The sequence below is a fragment of the Neophocaena asiaeorientalis genome, unplaced genomic scaffold (genome assembly GCF_003031525.2).
Source record: "Neophocaena asiaeorientalis asiaeorientalis breed wild unplaced genomic scaffold, Neophocaena_asiaeorientalis_V1.1 scaffold546, whole genome shotgun sequence".
In the NCBI taxonomy this organism is placed as follows: domain Eukaryota; kingdom Metazoa; phylum Chordata; class Mammalia; order Artiodactyla; family Phocoenidae; genus Neophocaena; species Neophocaena asiaeorientalis.
In genome coordinates, this window is record NW_020175442.1 from 1,580,164 (window position 1) to 1,602,105 (window position 21,942).

Consider the following 21,942-nt stretch of genomic DNA (forward strand, 5'->3'; position numbering starts at 1 on the left):
TACAAGTTTTGGTTTATGCTACAATTAATTTTGTGTTAGCATGCATTAACAGGAAGGAAGGAAGGAAGGAAGGAAGGGAGGGAGGGAGGGAGGAAGGAAGGAAGGAAGGAAGAAAAAAATAGACTTTAAAAAGAGACACCAGTGGTGATTTTTTTGGGCAGAAGGGTTCTTCCTAATTGAAAAGGAATCTCTGCAAATTTCCTTTAAATGGGCAGCTCCCTGTACAAATTAAAATGATTCGGAACGTTTCTAGAACACACTTCACTAAGTGAGATACACCTGTACTCATACCTTATCCGTCAAAACAATCTGTTTTCTCTCAAGCTAGGACTTGCACTATAGGACACGCCTCGTGCAGTGGTGGCAATGCGGAGGGTGGTGAAGGTGACTGAGTGGCAGCCAGGAGGGCACTTTCCCTTTCTCCGTCTCCCCAACCAGAACTTTGCAGCCTCCAGAGCAGACTCACCCTCCCGCTCCTTCTTTTTCCCGCCTCGACTCTTACTGCAACCCCCCACACCCCTCGGTACGCTCTCTCTGCATCCTTCGGTCTTCCTTAGCTCTCACCCACCTCCCTTCCCCGCCCTCCGCCTTGCCTCGCCCGACGCCCGCAGAGCAGCAGCCGGCAGCCCGCGCGCCCCGTTGCGGCCCGGGGCTCCGGGGCATGCGCTCTGCGGCGTCGCCACCCTCCCCCACCCGTCCCGCGGCAGAGTTATGCCAAGAATGTGAGGAGCCCGCGAGGGCCAGTGTCGGTCATGGGGAGCCGCCGCCGCGAGCGCGGCTTTCTCCCGAGCGGGACTCCGAGCTCTCCCCGCACCAGGGGCGAGCCTGGCTGCTGAGGCGGAGGGGGATGACGGACCCTTTGAGGAAGACGCTGTCCAGGCTCCGGGGGAGGCGGGGTCCTCGTGCCGCCGGGGGGCCCGGGCGCCGGGTGGCCACAGCAGCCACCGTGGCGGCCTCTTCGGCTGCCGAGGGAGATGCCGGGGGTGCTCCGGGCGGACCCCTACGCGAGCGCGCCGGCGGAGCCCGGCCGAGCCTGGAGCGACCGCCGCCGTCGCCTCAGGCGTGGGGTCCTGAGGCGCGGGTCCCGGGAGGGCGGCCGGAGAGGTCGGGGGCGCTCGGGCCTCGGCCGCGCGGCGGGAAGGAGGCCGCACCCTCGGGCCGCGGTCTCACTCGCGCCTCTCTGCACGCTCCGCCGGGGTCCGAGGGCAGCGTGGAGGACGACGCCGACTATTACGAAAACCTGCCCGGCGGCTCCCAGCCCGCGCCGGAGCCTGAGGGGGCGGAGGCGGAGCGGTGGCCCCCGCCTCCCCCGGCCGCTGGCTCCTCCCCAGGGGCGGAGGGCGGCCGTCTGGAGACAGGCAGGCTGCAGACCCAGTTGCGAGAGGCCTATTATCTGCTGATCCAGGCCATGCACGACCTGCCCCCTGACTCGGGCAGGCGGCAGGGCGACCGGGGCAGGGCGGATCGCGGCTGCCCTGCGGGAGCCCGGGCTCCGGGCCAGCCGCCTTACCCCTGCGGCGCGGCGGCCCGCCGAGCCAGCCCCCGAGACTGCGAGCGGGGAGGCGGCGACTGCCCTTGGCAGCAGGTGTCCCCGCCCCGGTCGCCTCCGAGGGAGTCGGGGGGAGGCCGCCCGCGGACTCCTCGGATGCGGCTGTCCTGCAGCAGAAGCCTCGACAGCCTCCGCGTGGGTGCCAAGCCGCCTTCCTTACAGCGGTGGCGGAGCGACAGCTGGATCAGGTGCGGCGCGCGCGGGGAACCGGACGAGCCCCCGCCACGTGGAGGCGGGATGGACGGCTGGAGCGGAGGCAGCTCCCGGGCCGCGGCGCCCTCCGGCCTCCGGCCTCCCAGCTCCGAGGACCCCCGCCGCTCCTCGGGAAGCCGCGGCAAAGAAGACGGACAGGAGGGGCTCCCCTTCCTCAAACCGCCCGCGGTGACAGTCAAGAAGCTGCAGAAGTGGATGTACAAAGGACGCCTGCTGTCTCTGGGAATGAAGGGTCGCGCTCGTAGGACACCCCCCGAAGTCACCCGAGCGCAGGCAACGTCTCCAAATCTGGGCGCTTTGAAAATGCGGGAAAGCCAAGTCGTCTCGGTGCCGCCAGACCAAAGAATTACGCTGACAGGTAGGATACCTTGCAATCAAAATGTGTTTACCGACCGGGCTTCTGTCTTAAGAGCGAAGAAGAAGGTATGGTTTTGCAGACTACGGTACGTGCTGGTGCCAAAGTGAGGGTCACGTCAGTGGCAGCCTAATGCCATTTCCAGGTTACCTAGTATAATGCCTTATCTCGGGTTTGTTTGTTTATTTGTTTGTTTTTTTAAGACAGTGGCATGAGGAACTTGGGGTTTTTGTTTTTTCTTCTCTAAGAACCAGTGTACCTAGTTCTAAGCGCAACAGTGAGTAAAGGTTAAGTTCACCACAGTTTGCTTTTCAGTCTCGGCTTAAGAGTTGGCCGGCGCTGCCTTGACTTTTATTCTTTGTAGCTCTGGGCTAATCTGTAGACTTTTGTGGAGTTTGTGAATTTGAATTTGATCCAAGTTAGACTTTATGGGCTTCATAAACTGTCATTTTACTCATTACACCTCCCGGTCAGAAGCGTTTGTGTACACAGATACACACAACCAAAACCCAAAACCAAACCAAACCGAAAAAACTATCATGGTAATACTTCTTTTTAGTCAGGTAGGATTTCACGTTTCTTCTCTTCACCTTTCCCTCCCCTCCCCCTCCCCCCTAAAAACATAACAATGTAGGTAATCTTATTATTGTGGAAAATGAAGGGCACTTGGGTTTTAATCAGAAGAAAAGTATGTCTTATGTACTTTTTAAGAAAGTGTAGGCAGTTAAAGGAATTTGTAAAAAGTATATTTGTCCTAATAATAGGATTTTACTCCCTATTTTATATGTGTGTGGTTTTTAGTTTTCACTGAAGGTTTAAGTTATCCATTCTAGAAATCTCTTACGTTGTAAATAGTAAAAGAATTCTCTTGTGAAAGAAGTACCTTTAAACTGAGCCAAAAACAACATGATCTTTCGGACTACACTTTTAAAGACTTTTAGTGAACATAATGACTTACATATCAGTAATACTTTAAAAAATATTAAATGCTGAAATGTAAAAGTATTCACAGTACTTGGCGGTTTCTCTGTTAAGAATTACAAATCCTACAGGACTAGGTTTGTACACATTAACTTTTTAAACCAATAAACACAAAACGGGGAGAAACAAAGTTCACAAAACTTTTTATTACACAATGAGGACAAATCAAATAATTCACTTCAAGTGTATACAAAATGAGAAGTTCTTTTGAATCTATAAATCTCTAACCCACACCTGTCAATTTCCCTCAAATTTATTCCATTCCACCTGAATAAAAAGATAGTAGAATGTAAATTTTTGTGAAGAGAGGTATACTTTATGCTGTTTATATTAAAATATGCATTTCCAGTAGTAAAGTATTTGTAATCATTTATTACGTTTTAGTGCTATTATATCTTTACCTCCACTGATTTGGGTTCAGTTAACTCTTTTTAAGACAGTTAATTTTTAGCCATAACAAAAATCTGTATAAAACTTCAGTAAAATATGTATTACCCTTTTGTTGCAAAGGTTAGACATTACTATCTGATGGCTTTTAACACCCTCAGTTGTTGTGTAAACATTGAAGTGTTTTAAAACTAATAATAACTGTAGTAACTCTTAGGAATGAATTCATTGATTTTTTCATTGAGAAACTAATTAAATGAAACCAATTTTAAAAGAAATTAAATGACACATTAGAATTATTATGTGATGGTATTTTAGATATTTTACAAGAAATCTAAACAAAAGCTTAGATAATCTCTGGTTTTAAAAACTTTCTCAGGTGTTATTTCCTTTCAAATCATAAGTTCATCTTTTAGGAAAGATAAAAATAATTTGTGCAATGCTTATATATCTAGTATAGATTTGAAGAGTTAATTTTTTTTAAACTGTTTTTTATGAAGGTTAGTTGAACTTATTAAAACCATTCTGAATGCTTTGTGGGGTTTTCATATAATCTTTATTACTTCCCTTCCCTCCCCCCTCCATGGAGGTATGACAGCTGTTATTGCACAACAACAGCAAAAGCAAAGAAGGGGTTAAGTAGTTTGCCCAAGGTCACTTAAACTAGTATTTGGTTTATGTATACTAGTATATAGATTCAAACTATTATGTGGATTCAAACTCAGGTCTTTATGACTCCAAAACTCCTATTTATATAAGGTCAAAGGGACTCTAAATTTCTTTAGAGGTTTGATCCAATTAATTCTATTAATTAATTGGAGATGGATGGAATTTCAACAAGGTTTAGAGGGGTAAGTAACTTCCTCAAAGTTGCAAAGAAGATGGGGGAATCCTAGAATAGGTTTAAAGTCTTTCTTTTAGTCAATTGCTTTATCCATCTTAAACCTTTACCTTTAAATGTTTAGTTCAAATTGGTTACTGGGATTCTACTTTTAATCATGTTTTCTAAAAAGTTAACTGGGCAGTCCCGATGAAGCAGTACATTCTTGGTTGTATAAAGATGTTAAATAGCTCAGAAGGGGACTTCCCTGGTGGCTCAGTGGTTAAGAATCTGCCTGCCAGTGTTGGGGACACAGATTCCAGCCCTGGTCCGGGAAGATCTCACATGCTGCGGAGCAATTAAGCCCGTGCGCCACAACTACTGAGCCTGTGCTCTAGAGCCCGCGAGCCACAACTACTGAGCCTGCCTGCCACAGTTACTGAAGCCCACACGCCTAGAGCCTGTGCTCCGCAACAAGAGAAGCCACCGCAGTGAGAAGCCCATGCACCGCAACGAAGAGTAGCCGCCTGCTCGCTACAACTAGAGAAAGCCCGCGCCAACAACGAAGACCCGATGCAGCCAAAAATAAATATAAATAAATAAATAAATGTATTAAAAAAAAACAGCTTAGAAGGTTTATATCACATTTTTCTGTACAATATTATTTGTGGCGATGTTTTCTTTCAAAATAGTTATAGTTAGAATTTATAACACAGAATAACTATGTAAGGAGATAGAAATACCTAATCTGCTTAGGTGTTTTGGAAATTTTTGAAGCCATATGACAAATGGAAGCCAAAATGATATTCAGTTTTGATTTCTGGCTCCTACTAAGAACCACTAAAACTTCTGATAGTATAATACTGCCAATGATTTGATGCAGTTGGGAATGTAGTGCTCACAGATTGACCAATTTGTTACTAATTGAGATGATTATTTAAGAAATCTAAAGTCATTACACATGGTAAATATTGTAAAGTTTCTTCAAGCCTTAAGGTTACAAAGGAATTTTAATCTATTTGCTGACTATACTTCATTATAACTCTTTATAAATAAGTTTTAATTAGCATATAGTACTCAAAAATAAATCGGAAAGCACTGGGTTGAGCTATTTTGGCCTTTTACTGTTTTAAAAATAATTAGCCTACTTTGACTCTACTCTTCTTGCTCTGTGATCTGTGAAAGAAAAAAAAATTGGGGCATGTAATATTCTGTTCAAAATCTTTAGACAGTTCTTTAAAGGTAGTATTAAATAGCTGGTGTGATCTTGTGCATTATATCTTAAAGTGAAGTTGACACTGTTAATGCAGATTTCTATCTATTCCCTTCTCAAGTATTTGTAGCTTCAATTTCTTAACTTTATGAGCTACATTATCTTTATGAATTTTTCCAACAAATTCTTTTATGCATTAGCCCTCTCAAGACTAGTAACTATAGGCAAATACTTTTTGAGTGTCTTCTAGCTCTAAATTCTTCTGTTAGAAATTCTGCCATCGTGGCCCCAGAAGCAAGTGAGTCCATTTCTTTGTTTTTGTTTTTTGTTTTGGGAAGAGTGCCATAAAACATTGGAGTTGCTGGTGGCAGGAAAACATTGAGAGTTACAGATTCAGCAGAAAATAGTGTTGTGTTGATTTTTGAAAGTCCTCCATTTCTAAGTGGTGTTTATGTTTTGAGAATCCTAAGGCTGTTTTCCAGACCTTTGCCACTCAACGTGTGGTTCGCAGTTATAGAGCAGAGCTTTTCAAACTTAATGTGTATATGAATTCTCTGAAAGTCTTGTTAAAATGAAGATTTAATATGTGTGGGGGTGGGACCTTGAGATTCTGCATTTTAACGAACTTGCAGTGTAGATGCTGCTGTTTGGTACACACTTTGAGTAGTAGGCTCTAGAATTCTCAGTATCTCAATCACCTATCTTGATACATTTTAAAAAGTTTTGAAAAAGCATTCTACTTTATTCTGATACTTGATACTTAAACTAACCCCTATTAGAGCAAAGCACTTGAGCTCTTTCTGCTTCAGTTTTATGTGTATGAATTTATACTTACTACTTATATATGCCAAGTTTAAGCAGATCCCTCCATGTTAGTCTCATCTTGCACCAACAAAAGTGAGATTTTAGAATCTGCAAGAGAGAATGCCATGTAGTGTAATGGCTAATAGAATAGAGATTCTGGGTTTCTGATCAAATCTACCACTTACCAGCCTTATGACCTTGGACAAGTTACTCAGCTCTGCATAGCCTCAGTCCTCAGGTTGCTGTGATGATGAAAAAAGATAATCCATTTGGTACCATGCCTGGCACTTAGCTGTTATCAAGAGAAAGGCAAGCAGGCTTTGTGAAAATATATTAGGATTCTGGATAGAGAGTGAAATGATCTGAAGTTGAGAAGGACTGCTTTAGGGAGCATTGGGAATTGAACTAGAGGACACCACTTTAGGAGCACTTATTTATTCTACTCATCTTTTCTTCTGTGCTTCTTTTCTCTTGTTCCTCCTCATTACTTTCAGGGAACTGAAAAGAGTCTCAAAGTTTCCTTCTCTACTTTCCTGTCCCCAAAGCTAGCACACAGCTTTTTTCTTAAGAGTTTTTATTGCTAGTCACAAGGGAGGAAAAATAAAAGATAGAAAAATACCTTTTTTCTTTTCATTGTACCCCTCTCCTCATTAAGATTTATCTGGGAAAGATAAAGACATACATATAAACACACTCATATGTAAACCTAAGGCTTAAGTTTATTTTAGTAATTTCATTTGGGCTGCCAAGCTTGACTCTATAAGCAGGGCTGCTTTTATTTATTTAAGCTCAAATACATTGTTCACAAGAATGCTTTTATTTAGGATTTTTAAAAGAGAAGTAAGCTAAAACAACAGTTTGTTTTTGCAGTAGAATGTTTTAAATGATGAAAAGATGTTGTAGATACTGTACATTTTCAATGAGGGCTGCAGTACATAATTTCCCAGAAAGTTTGCTGTTGATTTTGATCTGGGGCACTAGTTAAATGTTTAGTAATAGTAACTCACCTAGATTTATTATGAAATACGTAATAGTTGAGAACACAAAACTGGCTTGAGTAGTTCACCACTATGTAAATATTTTTCTGAGTGAAAAACTTTTAATTGCCACTTCCGCATTCTCTTACAGATTTTCAAGGAAAATGACTTTAATTAGAGTCTGATAGTTATACCATAACGTGTATAGTTGCAAGAGAATAAAGACTTTTTTGCCTTGCAACTTTGCACACTTATTTTTATATCTTTTTAACTTTTGTCTTCTTTCAACATATAAATATATAAATGTCAAAATATATATACACACACACACATATATATAAAATTTGAAGCTAAAGGTAACTTTTACATTTATGCCAGTAAGGTTTAACATTAATTTTAGCATAAATGGGGAGTGAAGAGAAGATGGTAAATAGCTTTCCATTTCTGTGTAACTTATATTCATATGCATCCATTTAATTAACTGAGATAAAAATGAAATGCTTTAAGTTATATATAAATAATTGCCCAAGTAAAATTTTCTACCTTGAATAATGTGTCGCTTATATTCAGTTTTAATAACGGAATAAATTTGGTTTTTATCAGAACGTATAATAATGTACCTCTTTATCTCTAAATTTAAACTTCAGCATTTTGTGTTTTTAAATATTCAGCAATAGCAAGCAGACTGTTTCATCTCAAGTTTATGTAGTTTCATGAAAAATAGTTGTATTGTGTTTCACGATGTAATTATTCCTTTTAATATTACATATTCATTACATATCAATAGATGTATCGGTTTAAATATGGGATACTGGTAGCTTTATTTTTCTCATTGTAGTTCCTTGGAATATAGTACAAGTAGAAGCATGTTTATTTCATTTACAATGTACATCAAAAAACTCTGAAAGGGGCTTCCCTGATGGCTCAGTGGTTGAGAGTCCGCCTGCCGATGCAGGGGACACGGGTTCGTGCCCTACGCTGGGAAGATCTCACATGTCGTGGAGTGGCTGGGCTCGTGAGCCATGGCTGCTGAGCCTGCGCGTCTGGAGCATCACGGGCCAAGCCGCAACGGGGCACGATCGAAATGTGGTTTTGTTTTAATTATCTATGTGTAGTGAGTTAGTTTATGATATATATTTATTTAGCTTATTGACTGTCATTGAAGCCGGGAAGCCGGCTTTATGTAACTCTTTGGAAGTGCAAAAAATTTTCCCCTTTATATGGAATTAATGTTACATATACATTTTTAGAGTCTTATCACGTTATATTAATACATACACATATCTAAGTATTTGACATCCTCCATTGGGCTATGAATTCCTTAAGAGCAGGGGCTATTTTGTTCATTCTTGTATTCTTGCTGCTCAAGTTTGTACCTGTCAATAATATAGCTGTGTTGTGCTTGTTGTGAGACAGGATACCTGGTCCTAATCAAGGGCCTCCTTACGGACTTTTATTTTTATTTTTGCCCTAGATATTTAGAACTTAAACTCTGCATAAGTTGCTACTGCACTATATGGTTAGGAAACATGTTATTTTGAAATTTTAATAATCAGTAAGACATTCAGTAATAAGTAAGGCACAATTGTTTTGAAAGATTTATTCGAAGTTAATCTTTGTATGAAAAGGTAGTAATCTTACTTGTGTTTGCCAAAGTCCTTGTAGCAGTGAGTTTAAAATTACTCAAATATTAATTAAAGGCATACTGTGTATAAAGCATTCTATACAAGCTTTTTATAAAGCGTGTTTTGCTTAGGGTAAAGCTTTTTTAGCCCTATGATATTTATAAAGGCAGTCTCAGAGATTGTTTATCCTTTTTCTTAGAATTCTTATGATACCTATACTAGCAGTCTGATATCTAAATAATAGAAATCATGTTTAGGTGGAAAATCCAAAATTTGTCTTGTTCAATTTTTGTCTCTGAATGTTATTAATATTACTTTTCTTTCTTTTTATCTTTTTAAAAATAGTATATATATATTTTTAAATAATTTTATTTATTTTTATTTTTGACTGCATTGGGTCTTCGTTGCTGCACGTGGGCTTTCTCTAGTTGCGGTGAGGGGGGCTACCCTTCGTTACGGTGTGGGAGCTTCTCATTGTCATGGCTTCTCTTGTTGCAGAGCACGGGCTCTAGCCACGTGGGCTTCAATAGATGTGGCACGCGGGCTCAGTAGTTGTGGTTTGCGGGCTCTAGAGCGCAGGCTCAGTAGTTGTGGTGCACGGGCTTAGTTGCTCCATGGCATGTGGGATCTTCCCGGACCAGGGCTCGAACCCGCATCCCCTGCATTGGCAGGTGGACCCTTAACCACTGCGCCACCAGGGAAGCCCCTAAAAATAGTATTTTAATAACTGGTCTTAAGTGACATGCCTTTCTTGGTATGCCAGGCATTATATTCTGCCTTCTTTTTTCTTTGAAACAGACTTATTTGAAAATGTCTATGAGTCTTCAATGAAGAGAAGAGAACTTGAAGATCTGAAGGATAATATTGGCTTCAGGGGTCATAAGCCACTTAATAGCATCACTGTGTCAAAGAAACGCAATTGGCTATATCAGAGTACTCTGAGATCTTTTAATTTGGAAGACGAAAATAAGAAATGCCAAGATATAAGTCATTTATCCATCTCACCCGTTTCTCTACCTAAACTGCAGCTGTCACGACCTTTCCTCAAATCATCTGAAGAATATTGTACGTATATGGTGTGTACTGCTACAAATTCTTCATTATCAAGAGACTGTTCATTAGACTTTAATGAGGAAAATGATGCAGATGATGAAGGAGAAATATGGTACAACCCCATTCCTGAGGATGATGACTTTGGTATTTCAAATGCCTTGAGTTTTGGGGAGGCAGACTCTGCTGTTCTGAAGTTTCCTGATGTCGGTTTGAGAGTATTATCTGGTAGTGACCTAATGAAAGAAGAGCAGCACACTGAAGACTTGCTGTGCTCTTCTGAACACACAGGCGATGTTCAGACCACACAGTCAAATGAAATAAATCCTATAGATTCCATCTATTCCACAGAGTTTGTGGAGCAGTACAAGCAAAGGCATGGACACAAGACACAAGAAGGTATAATAGTAGAGGAGAGTCCCACGTTGAAATCTCCTTTTGCAGGTAAAGATGATCATATATCTGCCTTCTTCCATTTTTCAATTCTTTGGCAGTATCTAAAACTAAATATAGATGTCTATTGTAGCTATGTACTTTTCCTTACAAAGTGAGTATATTTTCATGAAAATAAAACTGAAAAAGGTTTATAAACATTTTTATATACCTGGTGGTTTAATTATTCCTATTACAGACTTGGTTTTGTAAGGGGTGAAGGAGCTGGGGTAGTCCTACACCAACTTTTAGTGTGTATGGTGTGGTTTTAGTATGTCTATCCTTTGAGGCAGTAATTACTTTTCTCTTAGTTGAAAGAATGGAGTCACAGGGACTGGAAGAGATATATTCTTCATGTATGTCTTGTTTTGCTTCATTCATTTATTTATTCATTCATTCATTCACACCTGGTCTGGCCAAACATGAAAAATTGTATATTCAGTATACTAGCAGTCATTAGTTTTCACTTTTGTGCCTACATTTCCTCAGAAACAAAGGAAGGGAAGAAGAGAAAAAGAAAGGAGAGGTAGAAGTAAAGATCTTGCAAATAGGTGCTACAATAGATATGGAACCCAGAAAGGAAATAATTGAAGTTTGATATGTATTAGGTTGAACCATATGAAACTGCCAATATTTAACAGTTTTTGGTCTGAAAACAAAAACAAAAACAAAAACCTGGCAATTCATATAGTTCAACCTAATGGTGTTATTTTTCCTTGATTGCCTTGATTTCTGGTGTGCTTCTTTTTAAATTTAGTCCCAGACACACTACCCAAGAAAACACTACCTAAGCACTTTTAGTTGCAGTTATTAAATGTTGAATAGAAAGCAGTTCTATATAATGAGTCATTTTAATTTATAAAATTTCAAATGATACAGAGTAGTCAAAGATGTGGGGTATAGAAGACGCTGTTAGTACTTGTCCATATCCCTTGGGTTTTATTACTTATTTAAATGGAGGTAGCCTACTTCCAAAAATCAGTATCTGCATCTCTACTTGAGGACTCCTTCCAAAGTGTTAGAGAGTCTCCTGCAGGACATCCTGGGAGTGCCCCTCAACAAGTGACTGACAGGAGTTGGTATAGGCCTACCCCAGCTCCCTCCACACTTGGGTGGGATAATTGTATATTGTTTCCCAGAGTTTTCTCATGAAGTTAAGCTCCAGGTGCCCATAGTGGTAGCAGGCTTGATAATTCACCTTGAATTTTCTCCTGAATTTTCTCACTTTCTTGCTGATCTTTTTGTACTTTACAAGTAATCTACTTGCATTTGGATCCTTTTCACAGGGGTATGAGGAGAAGGAGTAAATATTATATTGATAAGAAAGAAAGTGAGTTAAAAAACAGTGTGAACTGTATGATGTCAATTTTGAAAGAAACAATGAAAAGCTGTCCTGGAACTGTTAATGCTTGACCCATCCTTACCCCCTGTGTTGGGATTAAAATTGTGTGTGTGCATTTCTAATTGTAGTCTGATTTTCCAGAGCAAATGTGTGTTTCTTTTGTAATATGGATGGGAAGAGGTATAAATAGTCTATAAAATAATAGTTTGGAACAGCGGTTGTGATCAGGATGGAGTGATGAGGAAGGCTTGCAGGAGTAGGGCAGACAGATAGTGATGGGTCTGGAATGGTGCAGAAAAGGCAAGAGGGCATAAGTATAAGAGCAACATTAGAGAGCCAGTGTCTGTAAAGTGATATACACTTTAAGTACTGTCTTTAAACTTTATTATTTTATGTTTGTGGCAAATTGTGAATCTGTAAAGACTGACAGACATTACCAAAAAAACAAAAAAACCACCCAAATTTGAAAGTACAGTAGGGCTGCCAATTATGTCTCCTTTCTTACTGTTATTCTTCTCTTAAGTATATTATTACAACAAGCACGTTCCTAAGTTGACCAAAGGAAGTATTTGGACAGTTCGTTTATATGTCATCTTTTTGCTTTAGTTTGATCAGAAAGGTCATTTACCTAAAGTGGTATGTTTTCTTTAGCAACATTGGCAGAAATCTGTTGAGAAATAGGCAAAGAGAGTGGTTGAATTTCAAAATAATTTTTTGTTTAAGAAATAAGAAAGTTTAAGTATTTTTAATATGAATGACATTTTTATGATCATCCTAACACAATTGTGACTTGTTTTTTCCCTTTTAACTTCTGGTTGTTTATGTATCTTTTACCTAGTTGCTGACATAGTGGACTATTTTTGGTTTTTGCTGATTTCACTTGCTATCTATATTTTGTGTTGTTACATGTAGATTAATCTTATGATTGTTTCCCTATTTTTAAAGTATTTAATTGAGTTGATGTGCCCTAATCTGTTTGACTGGTTCCTTAATGTTGGGTGTTAATAGACTCCACTACTGTTGCAGTGATCTTTATCATGATCTATTTTACTTCATTAGGATCCATTACTAGTATCTTTACTTGGTCTTTTTAGCTGGTAACTATTTTAGGTAATATCTATATTGTATTTCCTGAAAGGTTCACCAATGAATTTGGTTAATTCATTAATTCATTTATTCAATAAACACTGAGTTTCTGGTATGTGCCAGTTACTGCTCTAGATGCTGAAGGAGTGTGCCAGTTTCAATAGATTCAAGCCTGGTTCATAAATTTATATTTAAAGATTTTCATTTTATGTTTTCCCCTTATAAGCTGTAGCTAATCTGTGATTTGGTTGGTATAATTTTGGTTTAATTTTAAGTGATTGTTCAAATTGGTCATATTTCAGCTCTTGGATTTTATAAAAACAAAGCATTAAAAAAAAATAAATTCAGTCTTGTCTGCAGTAGAAATTGCTAACAAATACAGTATTTCATTTTAATAATTAGGTAAGGACTTCAGTAGGAGATATTTAATGCATAATATGTAAAAAAGTCAGTATGTTAGATTAACTCTTTATTGATTTAATAAAACCTAGAGCAATTTCATATACTGAGTAGCTTTTTTTAGGCCATGACAAAATAGATTGTAGACTACAGTAGGACTCTGACTACTATAGAATGTTTTAGACCAGGAAACCAGTAGAATTGTACTACAATTTACAGTACAAGGGAACGCTTTGTCTAGTTTATCAAACACTCCATTGCTTATTAGTTGCTTACCAGAAAAGCCCAGCAGGCATACTTAAAATAGTCCTTTCTCTACAAAGAAACTACTTTGTCAATAGGACACATTGAAGGGTGGGGGGAGAATACTATATTAATACTTTAAAGAAAGGTCATTTAATCTACTGATTTTTGAAATGAATAAACACTTTTTTCTCATTTTAGTTGTCAAATGTAGTATTACATAGAGTAACCTCTGATATTAGGGTCATTAAGGATCTTTATAAGGAATTATTAAATAAAGTATGAACAATTAGTTTAAATTTTAAATAATTGGGATAATACCAACAGAGTTTTAGAAGTTATTTTCACTTTGTTCTATTAATTTGAAAACGTACTAGGAACAGGTTCAGATTTTTAAATGAAATTGATTAGTCTTTACATTCTTTTTTTTGGGGGGGGGATTGAAAGTTTAAGGTTAAATGGAATATTTTAACTTCTTAATAATAGTTGAGAAAAGGTATCTGAAAATCAGTTTGATGTATATGTATGGACAGAAAATTGTTTAAAAGGATGGAGAGACTGAAAGCGTAGTACTTTAGAGCATAGATTCTGAAAGCCTGTGTTTAGGTTTGAGTCCTGATTCTTCCACTTACCAGCTTTGTGATCTTAGACAAATTAGCTCATGCATGAGGTTCCTTACCTGGAGAATGGGGTGGTAATGGTATCTTAACTCTGAAGGTTATTATGAGAGTTAAATGAGGGTCTGCCCATACTAATTATTAAATTAATTTTTCACACTTTGTCTAGCTCAGTAAATGTTGGCTGGTATTAATTTTAATAATAACTAAATATTAATAATTTAATAATAACAATAGAAACTACTTTTAATATTATTTTCACCACAGTATTTACCATCATTAATCTCCTGGTAGTGCGGTTTTACAGTGGTTAATCTCTTGGCAATGTGGGCTATTATTTACTTTATTTGTACTTTTTTGAATTTTTAAAAAACGTTTTATTGTAAACCTGAGTAATTTTGACATTTAGGAAAAAATAAAACTATTTTTATGTGGAGAAGAATTCGAAAGAATTTTAACACTTTACTCTTTATGAAAATTGAAAATTATAAGAAAACATACTTTATCTCTGTACTGTCATTTAATATATTACAATAGCAAAGAAACGCCCTAATTTAGCTTTTGAAGTTCTACGGAATTATTGCATAAAGATAATACAAGAAAGAAAATGTCTATACATTTAAAAAATTATTCAGGTAGGTTTATGATATTCATTATTCAGTTATTCTTGATTAACTAGAGTTCATTCTATATAATCTTTGGTGATATGTTCTAATACAATTTTTTTGGGTACATGGGCCTCTCGCTGTTGTGGCCTCTCCCGTTGTGGAGCACGGGCTCTGGATGCGCAGGCTCAGCGGCCATGGCTCACGGGCCCAGCCGCTCTGCGGCATGTTGTATCTTCCCGGACCGGGGCACGAACCCGTGTTCCCTGCATCGGCAGGCAGACTCTCAACCACTGCGCCACCAGGGAAGCCCGTTCTAATAGAATTTTAGAGCCAATTAAGTTGGCTCTTGGTTGTCAAAATTATACACTTGTTTGGTTTTTAACTTTTTTTTTAACCAGCAATGCTATGTGATGAAATTTAGTTTTTAGAGTATTGTAAATATAGAGGAATCATTCTTATATTAGGTAGAATTTATAAATAAACATATTAAAATAGGAAACATGTTGAAATTAATGTTTTAATATGTTAAAATGAACATATTAAAATAGGAAGCTTTCCTAGTTTTCTCTGATATTCACTGTTTACAGTTATAAACACATGCTCACTGAAGTATATTGCAGTGAGAAAGATTTAAAAGGAACCTGTATTACCTTTCCTCCAAAGCGTCAGAATAGAAGGGCAGATGGAGAGGGAGATATTTCTTTCCACCGGAAGCCATTTGTAGATCTTGATATTCTGCTTGAACATGGTAGTGGAGATTCATCTAAACTTTTGACTAAATCTCACCCTTAAGATGAGACAGGAAAGAATTTGTGTCCATGTGAGAGCTTGTTAAGTTGGTGTTTTATAAAGTAAAAATAAAAGTAGGAATCAAAACATTTCACCTTATAATGTCTTTTATTTTCAAGGTCCTGGGATAGTAGCTGCTACAAATAAGCCTGATTTGGGAGTTACAGGACCATCTTCTCCAAGCCATAGCCCTGTGAAAAAAGGCAGTTCAATTCATTGGTCTTTCCCGGATAAAATAAAATCTCCACGAACTGTGAGGAAACTTTCCATGAGAATGAAAAGGTTGCCAGAACTTAGCCGGAAACTAAGTGTTAAAGGAAACTTGAATTATGGAAACAGTCCGGATAATACTCCTTCCTTGTCTAAATGTAACTGGCAAGAAATTCATCATGCTGTTATTCTACCTTCTGGGAACACAACCACAGCTGCTAAGAGGAATGTTATAAGCCGGTACCATCTTGATACTAGTGTGTCTTCTCAGCACAGCTACCAGAAGAAAACCTCTGTGAGTTCTAAGTATTCCTGCAAAAGTGGTTACCTCAGTGATGGAGATTCTCCTGAACTTATAGCTAAATCTAGCAAACATGGATGTGAAAACAAATTTGCAAAAGGAAAAGAAATAATTCCAAATAGTTGTAGCAAGAATGAAATAGACATTGATGCTTTTAGACATTATAGCTTTTCTGATCAACCTAAGTGTTCTCAGTACATATCTGGGCTCATGAATGTGCATTTCTATGGTGCTGAGGATTTAAAACCACCTCGGATAGATTCAAAAGATGTCTTTTGTGCAATTCAGGTAGATTCAGTAAACAAAGCCAGAACAGCTTTGCTCACATGTCGGACAACGTTTTTAGACATGGATCACACTTTCAACATAGAAATTGAAAATGCACAGCATTTGAAATTAGTAGTATTCAGTTGGGAACCCACTCCAAGAAAAAATCGAGTGTGTTGTCATGGAACTGTTGTTCTTCCCACCTTATTCAGAGTGACAAAGACACATCTGTTGGCTGTCAAACTTGAACCTAGAGGTCTTATTTATGTGAAAGTGACTCTTTTGGAACAGTGGGAGAATTCACTTCATGGACTAGATATAAATCGAGAACCAGTAATATTTGGTGTTGATATTCGAAAAGTTGTAGAGAAAGAAAATATAGGCTTGATGGTACCACTCCTGATTCAGAAATGTATTATGGAAATTGAAAAGAGAGGCTGTCAGGTATTATTTTACTGTGTTTCTCTACTGCCCCCTTATTTGTCTATTTGAGTAATAATTAAATTTATTTATAGTAAGTCTTGGGGGAAGGAGTTCAAGGTAAGTTAAAAAAAATCCAATTTAGACTTTTTCTCATTCCGATTCTTTATTTTTATTCCATTGCTGTTTAGGATGTAATTTATGCCTTAACCTATGTTGTCAGTGATTGAAAGCGTGCTAGATGGTTCCATAATTTATGTTGTGATGCAGAGCTGCATGGTCTTATACTTAAAGATGAAGATTGCTTTACAATGGCATTCCTAGCAAAAGCCAGAGCTGATAACATAGGCTAAGCCTAATTCATTTAAGGAATGTTTCTGAATGTTTTGACGTTCTTTTGGTAGAGAGTTCGACAGTGAATATTATAACCCTGTTTCACTCCTAAAATTAACTCCCTGCCCTTATTCCCTGTTCTCCCTCAGTTCCACTCTTTGGAAAGCATAAGCTTATCCATGTCTTACCTTTGGGATAGCATGGAGGATAAGGAGAGGTCCTACTAATAAAAGCACATCTCATTCTCTTTTCCTTTTAAAGAAGGTAAAAGCAGTTCATTAGAACAAACAAAAAACCTGGTGTTATTTGTAACAAGATATGTAAATGTTAACTAGTTAGTAGACCTTATCTTTATTTTCATTTATACATGTAGACTATGACAATGAGAAACAGTGTATGACTGAGGATATTAATGAGGTATAAGTAATTATTTATACTAATTTTTTGCAATACAAAATAAGCCTAAGCATCATTATGTTCTGAAGTATTTTGCTTTAGTGCTATCAGAATTTATAACATTCATTAAAAAATATCGAGAATAAATACCACAAAATCTGAAATATGATTTCTTTATAAGAATGTAGATGCAAACTTAAAATAATCTACCTTGAATTTAACATGGAAATGATAGAAATTGCATAAGTTAGTGGAGTTTTGTATAAAGGTACAAGAGACTTGGATTCTGGTTTCTCATCCATCATTGGCTGTGTGATGTTGGGCAAGTCACTTAATCTCTGTGGGTCTTTTTTGCTTATATTAAATAAAAATAGATGCAGTAGCTTCCTGAAGCTGAGAGGTAGGACATTTGAATTTTTGAAACCTCTTTTCAGATATGTGATTCCATCAAGTCAAGTTTACGTTGTCTGGGTGGAAGTGAGGCCTTCAGTTTCCAATCCAACTTTTGGTCTAGTTACTTTTTTCTTAAGATCCTCTGTTTTTCCTGTATTTTTTTTTTCCATGCAGCATGTAGGGAGGCCAGAGATTAGGCAGACTTTAAAGCTAATTATTTAAACAGAAACTTTTACAATTGTATATTAAAATAAGTAACTCAAATAACGCTGTACTTTTGCAGTCTATTTTCTGAAAATATTTTATAAAGAGCAAGTATATAAGACTGTAATAACTGATTTTAAATGTCAAGAAAATATTTTTAGCAATGCTTTTTATTTCTATACTTAAAGTTTAGAAAGTTTTATTTTAATAAAGATTATTTCCTGTGAAATAAAAAGTAAAAAAAAAATTTACAGTTGTATGTTTGGAGCTGTACTTTTTCAACACCTTTTCTTGTTTTGTTTCTTGTGCTTCTCCCTGTTGCACCCCAACACACGCACAGAAAGAGGCTGATTGTGCCTGCAGTTTACAGAGCAGCATACTGCTTAAATTTTGTTTACCTCTCTAGTCAGTAATTATTCTTGTTTTTTTACAATGAACATCAGGTTTTGATAGTCAAACAAAAAATGGTTTGTGATATCTTCGAAATATTTTGAAGGCTACTACTGCCTGTCTCCTGCTTCCAATAGGAAAAATTAGTATAGAAATCATCCTCATGGTCCATCCAGTTCAGATTCTGTCCTCAATAGAGGCATCAAGCATGTACTTCAAGTGTTTGATTCAAGAAGTCAGCCTCTGAAGGTAGGGATATATCCTAAAATATCCCTGCCTGACATATCTATATTAGCTCTTCCTTCTTTTATTCACCTTTAAAACTATATTTGTAATTGCAGCTTTTGGGATAACATGTTCCATTAATTTATTACTTGCTATTGAAGTATTGCTTTCTTTAATTTGTTCTAGGTTCATCTCTTTCTCAAGTTTAAGAGGATACATCCTTATGAAATTTTGTGACACTTAAGTGTGCATACACCAGAAGGGCTGTACTCAAGTTAGTTTCTTCTCGTGTGGTAGCATTTCCTTTGATCCTGTTTAATATTTTAGTTTCATTGCCTGGATCATCTACCGTTCTACTTTTCTTTCTTGTGATGATGTGAATGTAACATGAATGTGGATAAGGACAGGAAATTTGAATTTTCTTTCCAGTACCTTCCCGATTTCCCATATCATGTTGATTCTTTTGAATGCAGCAGCACCTTGAATTACCTTTTCTTAGAAATAGTTGTAGGTTCTTTACTATCTTTCAATTAATACTTAATTAATTAATACTTAATGCTTGTCATCGCAAGTATTTTGGATAACATTTCCATGTATCCATTACTGACGCTTTCCTATGTTGAGACCCACTTTCTGTAGTGTATTCTATCAGTTATTTAAAAACTCAGAAGAGGTTGTCATAAGTAAACCGGGAAATTTCATTTGCATTCTCCCTCTAGATCACTTTTAGCATTTTAAAGTGATTCCTAGTTCAAATCCTTGGGGATTGCACTGTGTGTTTTCACTTTATTTCTGTCTTGAAATAATTTCTTTATCTGTAACTTCTTTCAATTCAAGGTGATTAAACTTCCTAAATAGTCTTTGATGTGGAAGTATAGGTGACAACCGCTTTCCTGAATTTTCTTGAAGGTTTATCATTTTAAAAAACTCCAATTGCTTAATCAGGCATGTTTTCTCTTTAAGATACCATGTTGATTTCCTCTTAGTGAATTTATACTGAACTAACAGTGTTTAAAAAACAAATATTTTTAATGTAGGTTGAAGGGAGAGTGAGTGGTGTCTTTGCATCTTATATACATTTTGAACTAGAAGTTTTATTTTACCTTTAATGTATAATTTTAATTGAATTTCCTTCATTGCTTTATAATCAATTAATTTGATAAGTTAAAAAGTCCTAGATTTATTTCTTCCTCAGAAACTTTTTTTTTTTTTTAAAGATAACTTTACACAAATAGTATACTGGAACCTTATTTCAAAAATATACTTTTTTCGAGTTTTAAAGAGATTAAGTAACTTGCTCAAATTCACCAAGCAAGGAGTGATAGTGTGGGGCTTTATGAATCCAAAACCCTAGTTTAACTGCTGTGCTGTATTACTTCAGTCTAGAGCAAAAGATGTGAAAGGGCAACATCTTGGGGCATAGAGATATTGTTTGAGCATGTAAAACTAAAGGGTAAGGATTGTATCTTTGCTTAAGATATGATAGGCAGCATTACAGAAATCACAGTATATTGTTCAAATTTAAAGGAAAGAATATAATTTTTTATTAAACTATATAACTATAACTATAATCAGTATAGTCTATGGTGAGATTTCAAAAGCTATGTTTGAGATATTTTTAATTAAATGCCATCAGAACATATTAATTGCCAAGTTCATGTGATTTATACATACTGCACTATAATATTTTCTAGTGTTTCTAGTGTTTCTAATGTGGCCATAATTTTATTTCTAGGTAGTAGGCCTGTACCGATTATGTGGCTCGGCAGCAGTCAAGAAAGAACTTCGAGAGGCTTTTGAGAGGGATAGCAAAGCTGTTGGTCTGTGTGAAAGCCAATACCCAGATATAAATGTAATAACAGGTAATAAATAGATGTTATTTTTATGTACACATTCTGGAAAGACTACATCTGCACGAAAGAGAATTGAAATACTATTTTGTAGCCTAAATTTAATTTGGTTTTATTCTGCAGTCTTAATTTCCTTCTTTTACAAACACTACTGTGTTATTTTCTGTGGGGAGATACCAAGATATGGTCCCTGTCCTCAAACAGCCAACAAGTGTTGGGAGGAAGAGACCTACATTAAATTAACTGTAGTAGCTAACAGAAGGAAAAGGGCACCTTTTCTTCATAGAGAGATAAATAAAATGTCATCAGAGTTCAGTTTAACTGGAGCTGACATAATATAAGGGGCATTGACTATCTGGTTAGAGAATTTAGATTTATTTACTAGGCAGAGGGGATCCATCAACGATTTTTGAGCAGGGGAGTGAAATCTTTAGAGATAGTCTTCAGGAATATTTATCTGGCAAGTCTGTGTGATGGACTGAAATTAGAAGATACAAGAGGAAGGAAAACCAGTTAGGAAGCCTTGGCAATAGTCTCAGCAAGGAGTTAATGAGATTGGATGGCATCTGGCAGCAGCAGCAACAGCAGGAAGAAATAGAATTGAAAGTATTTGAAGAAAGGGAGGGCCCAGACAATCCTGACTTTGACACCTGGTTGATTGGGTTCCATTAGCAGAAGTAAGAAAGCTGAGAGGAAAGCTACTGCTTTCGGTGGAGAAATGTAGAAAAAGATTATGAATTGGGTTTCTTTTTCAAACTTACATATTGAATTTGATGTACTAGTAGGAGATCTCAGTGGATATATCAAGGATATATCTCCTACAGCTAAAGAGAGGATGTAAGTAGAATGTGAGGGATCTGCTGTTGACCCAGGTGATGAATGCAATCCAATGTATAGCATTGTAAATACACTTCTAATACCCCGACTGGTGGGGGTAGAAAACGGCAATTTGATGGTCATTGGCACTAGTTGTAATTAACGCCTTGCAGTTGTCTATAGAGTTTGAAAAGACAAGAACTTTGAGGATCTCCAAACTTTGGAGGCAGGCAAAGAAAGAAGAAACAGCTAAAGAGATTGAGAGGAAAGGAGTCAGAAAGTATGGGAAACAAGAGACTACAGAGTGTTAAGGAAAGGTGTGATGCACTGTCATTCTGAGAGATCATATAAAATGAGAACAGAAAAAAGGCCTTTGAATTTGGCCATTAGGACATTTTTCATAACTAATCGATATTCGAGGCCTATTGGCTTATAATTCCATGTTTGTTTTTTGTTGTTGTTTTACTTTTTATTAGCAAACTTTTCAAGCATATACACAAGTAGAGAGAATACTATGATAAACCTTCTTTATCCATCACCTGGCTTCCATAATCAACACATGACCAAACCTGTCTCATTTATACCCCTCATTTGATTCTCCCCAAACTTGGATTATTTTGAACCATATCTCAGCTATCACATCCTTT

General features: G+C 37.6%; 1 protein-coding gene across 1 annotated transcript in view; it reads left to right on the top strand.

Moving 5' to 3' along the window:
- Positions 1–1,393: 1,393 nt before the first annotated feature.
- Positions 1,394–21,942, top strand: part of SYDE2 (synapse defective Rho GTPase homolog 2) — a 35,703-nt gene continuing 15,154 nt past the window's right edge. Inside the window, exons 1-4 of the mRNA XM_024767891.1 lie at positions 1,394–2,120; positions 9,723–10,418; positions 15,610–16,712; positions 20,365–20,491. Coding sequence (XP_024623659.1) covers positions 1,409–2,120; positions 9,723–10,418; positions 15,610–16,712; positions 20,365–20,491 — 2,638 coding nt within the window. The 5' untranslated portion in view covers positions 1,394–1,408. The remainder of the gene's footprint in view (positions 2,121–9,722; positions 10,419–15,609; positions 16,713–20,364; positions 20,492–21,942) is intronic.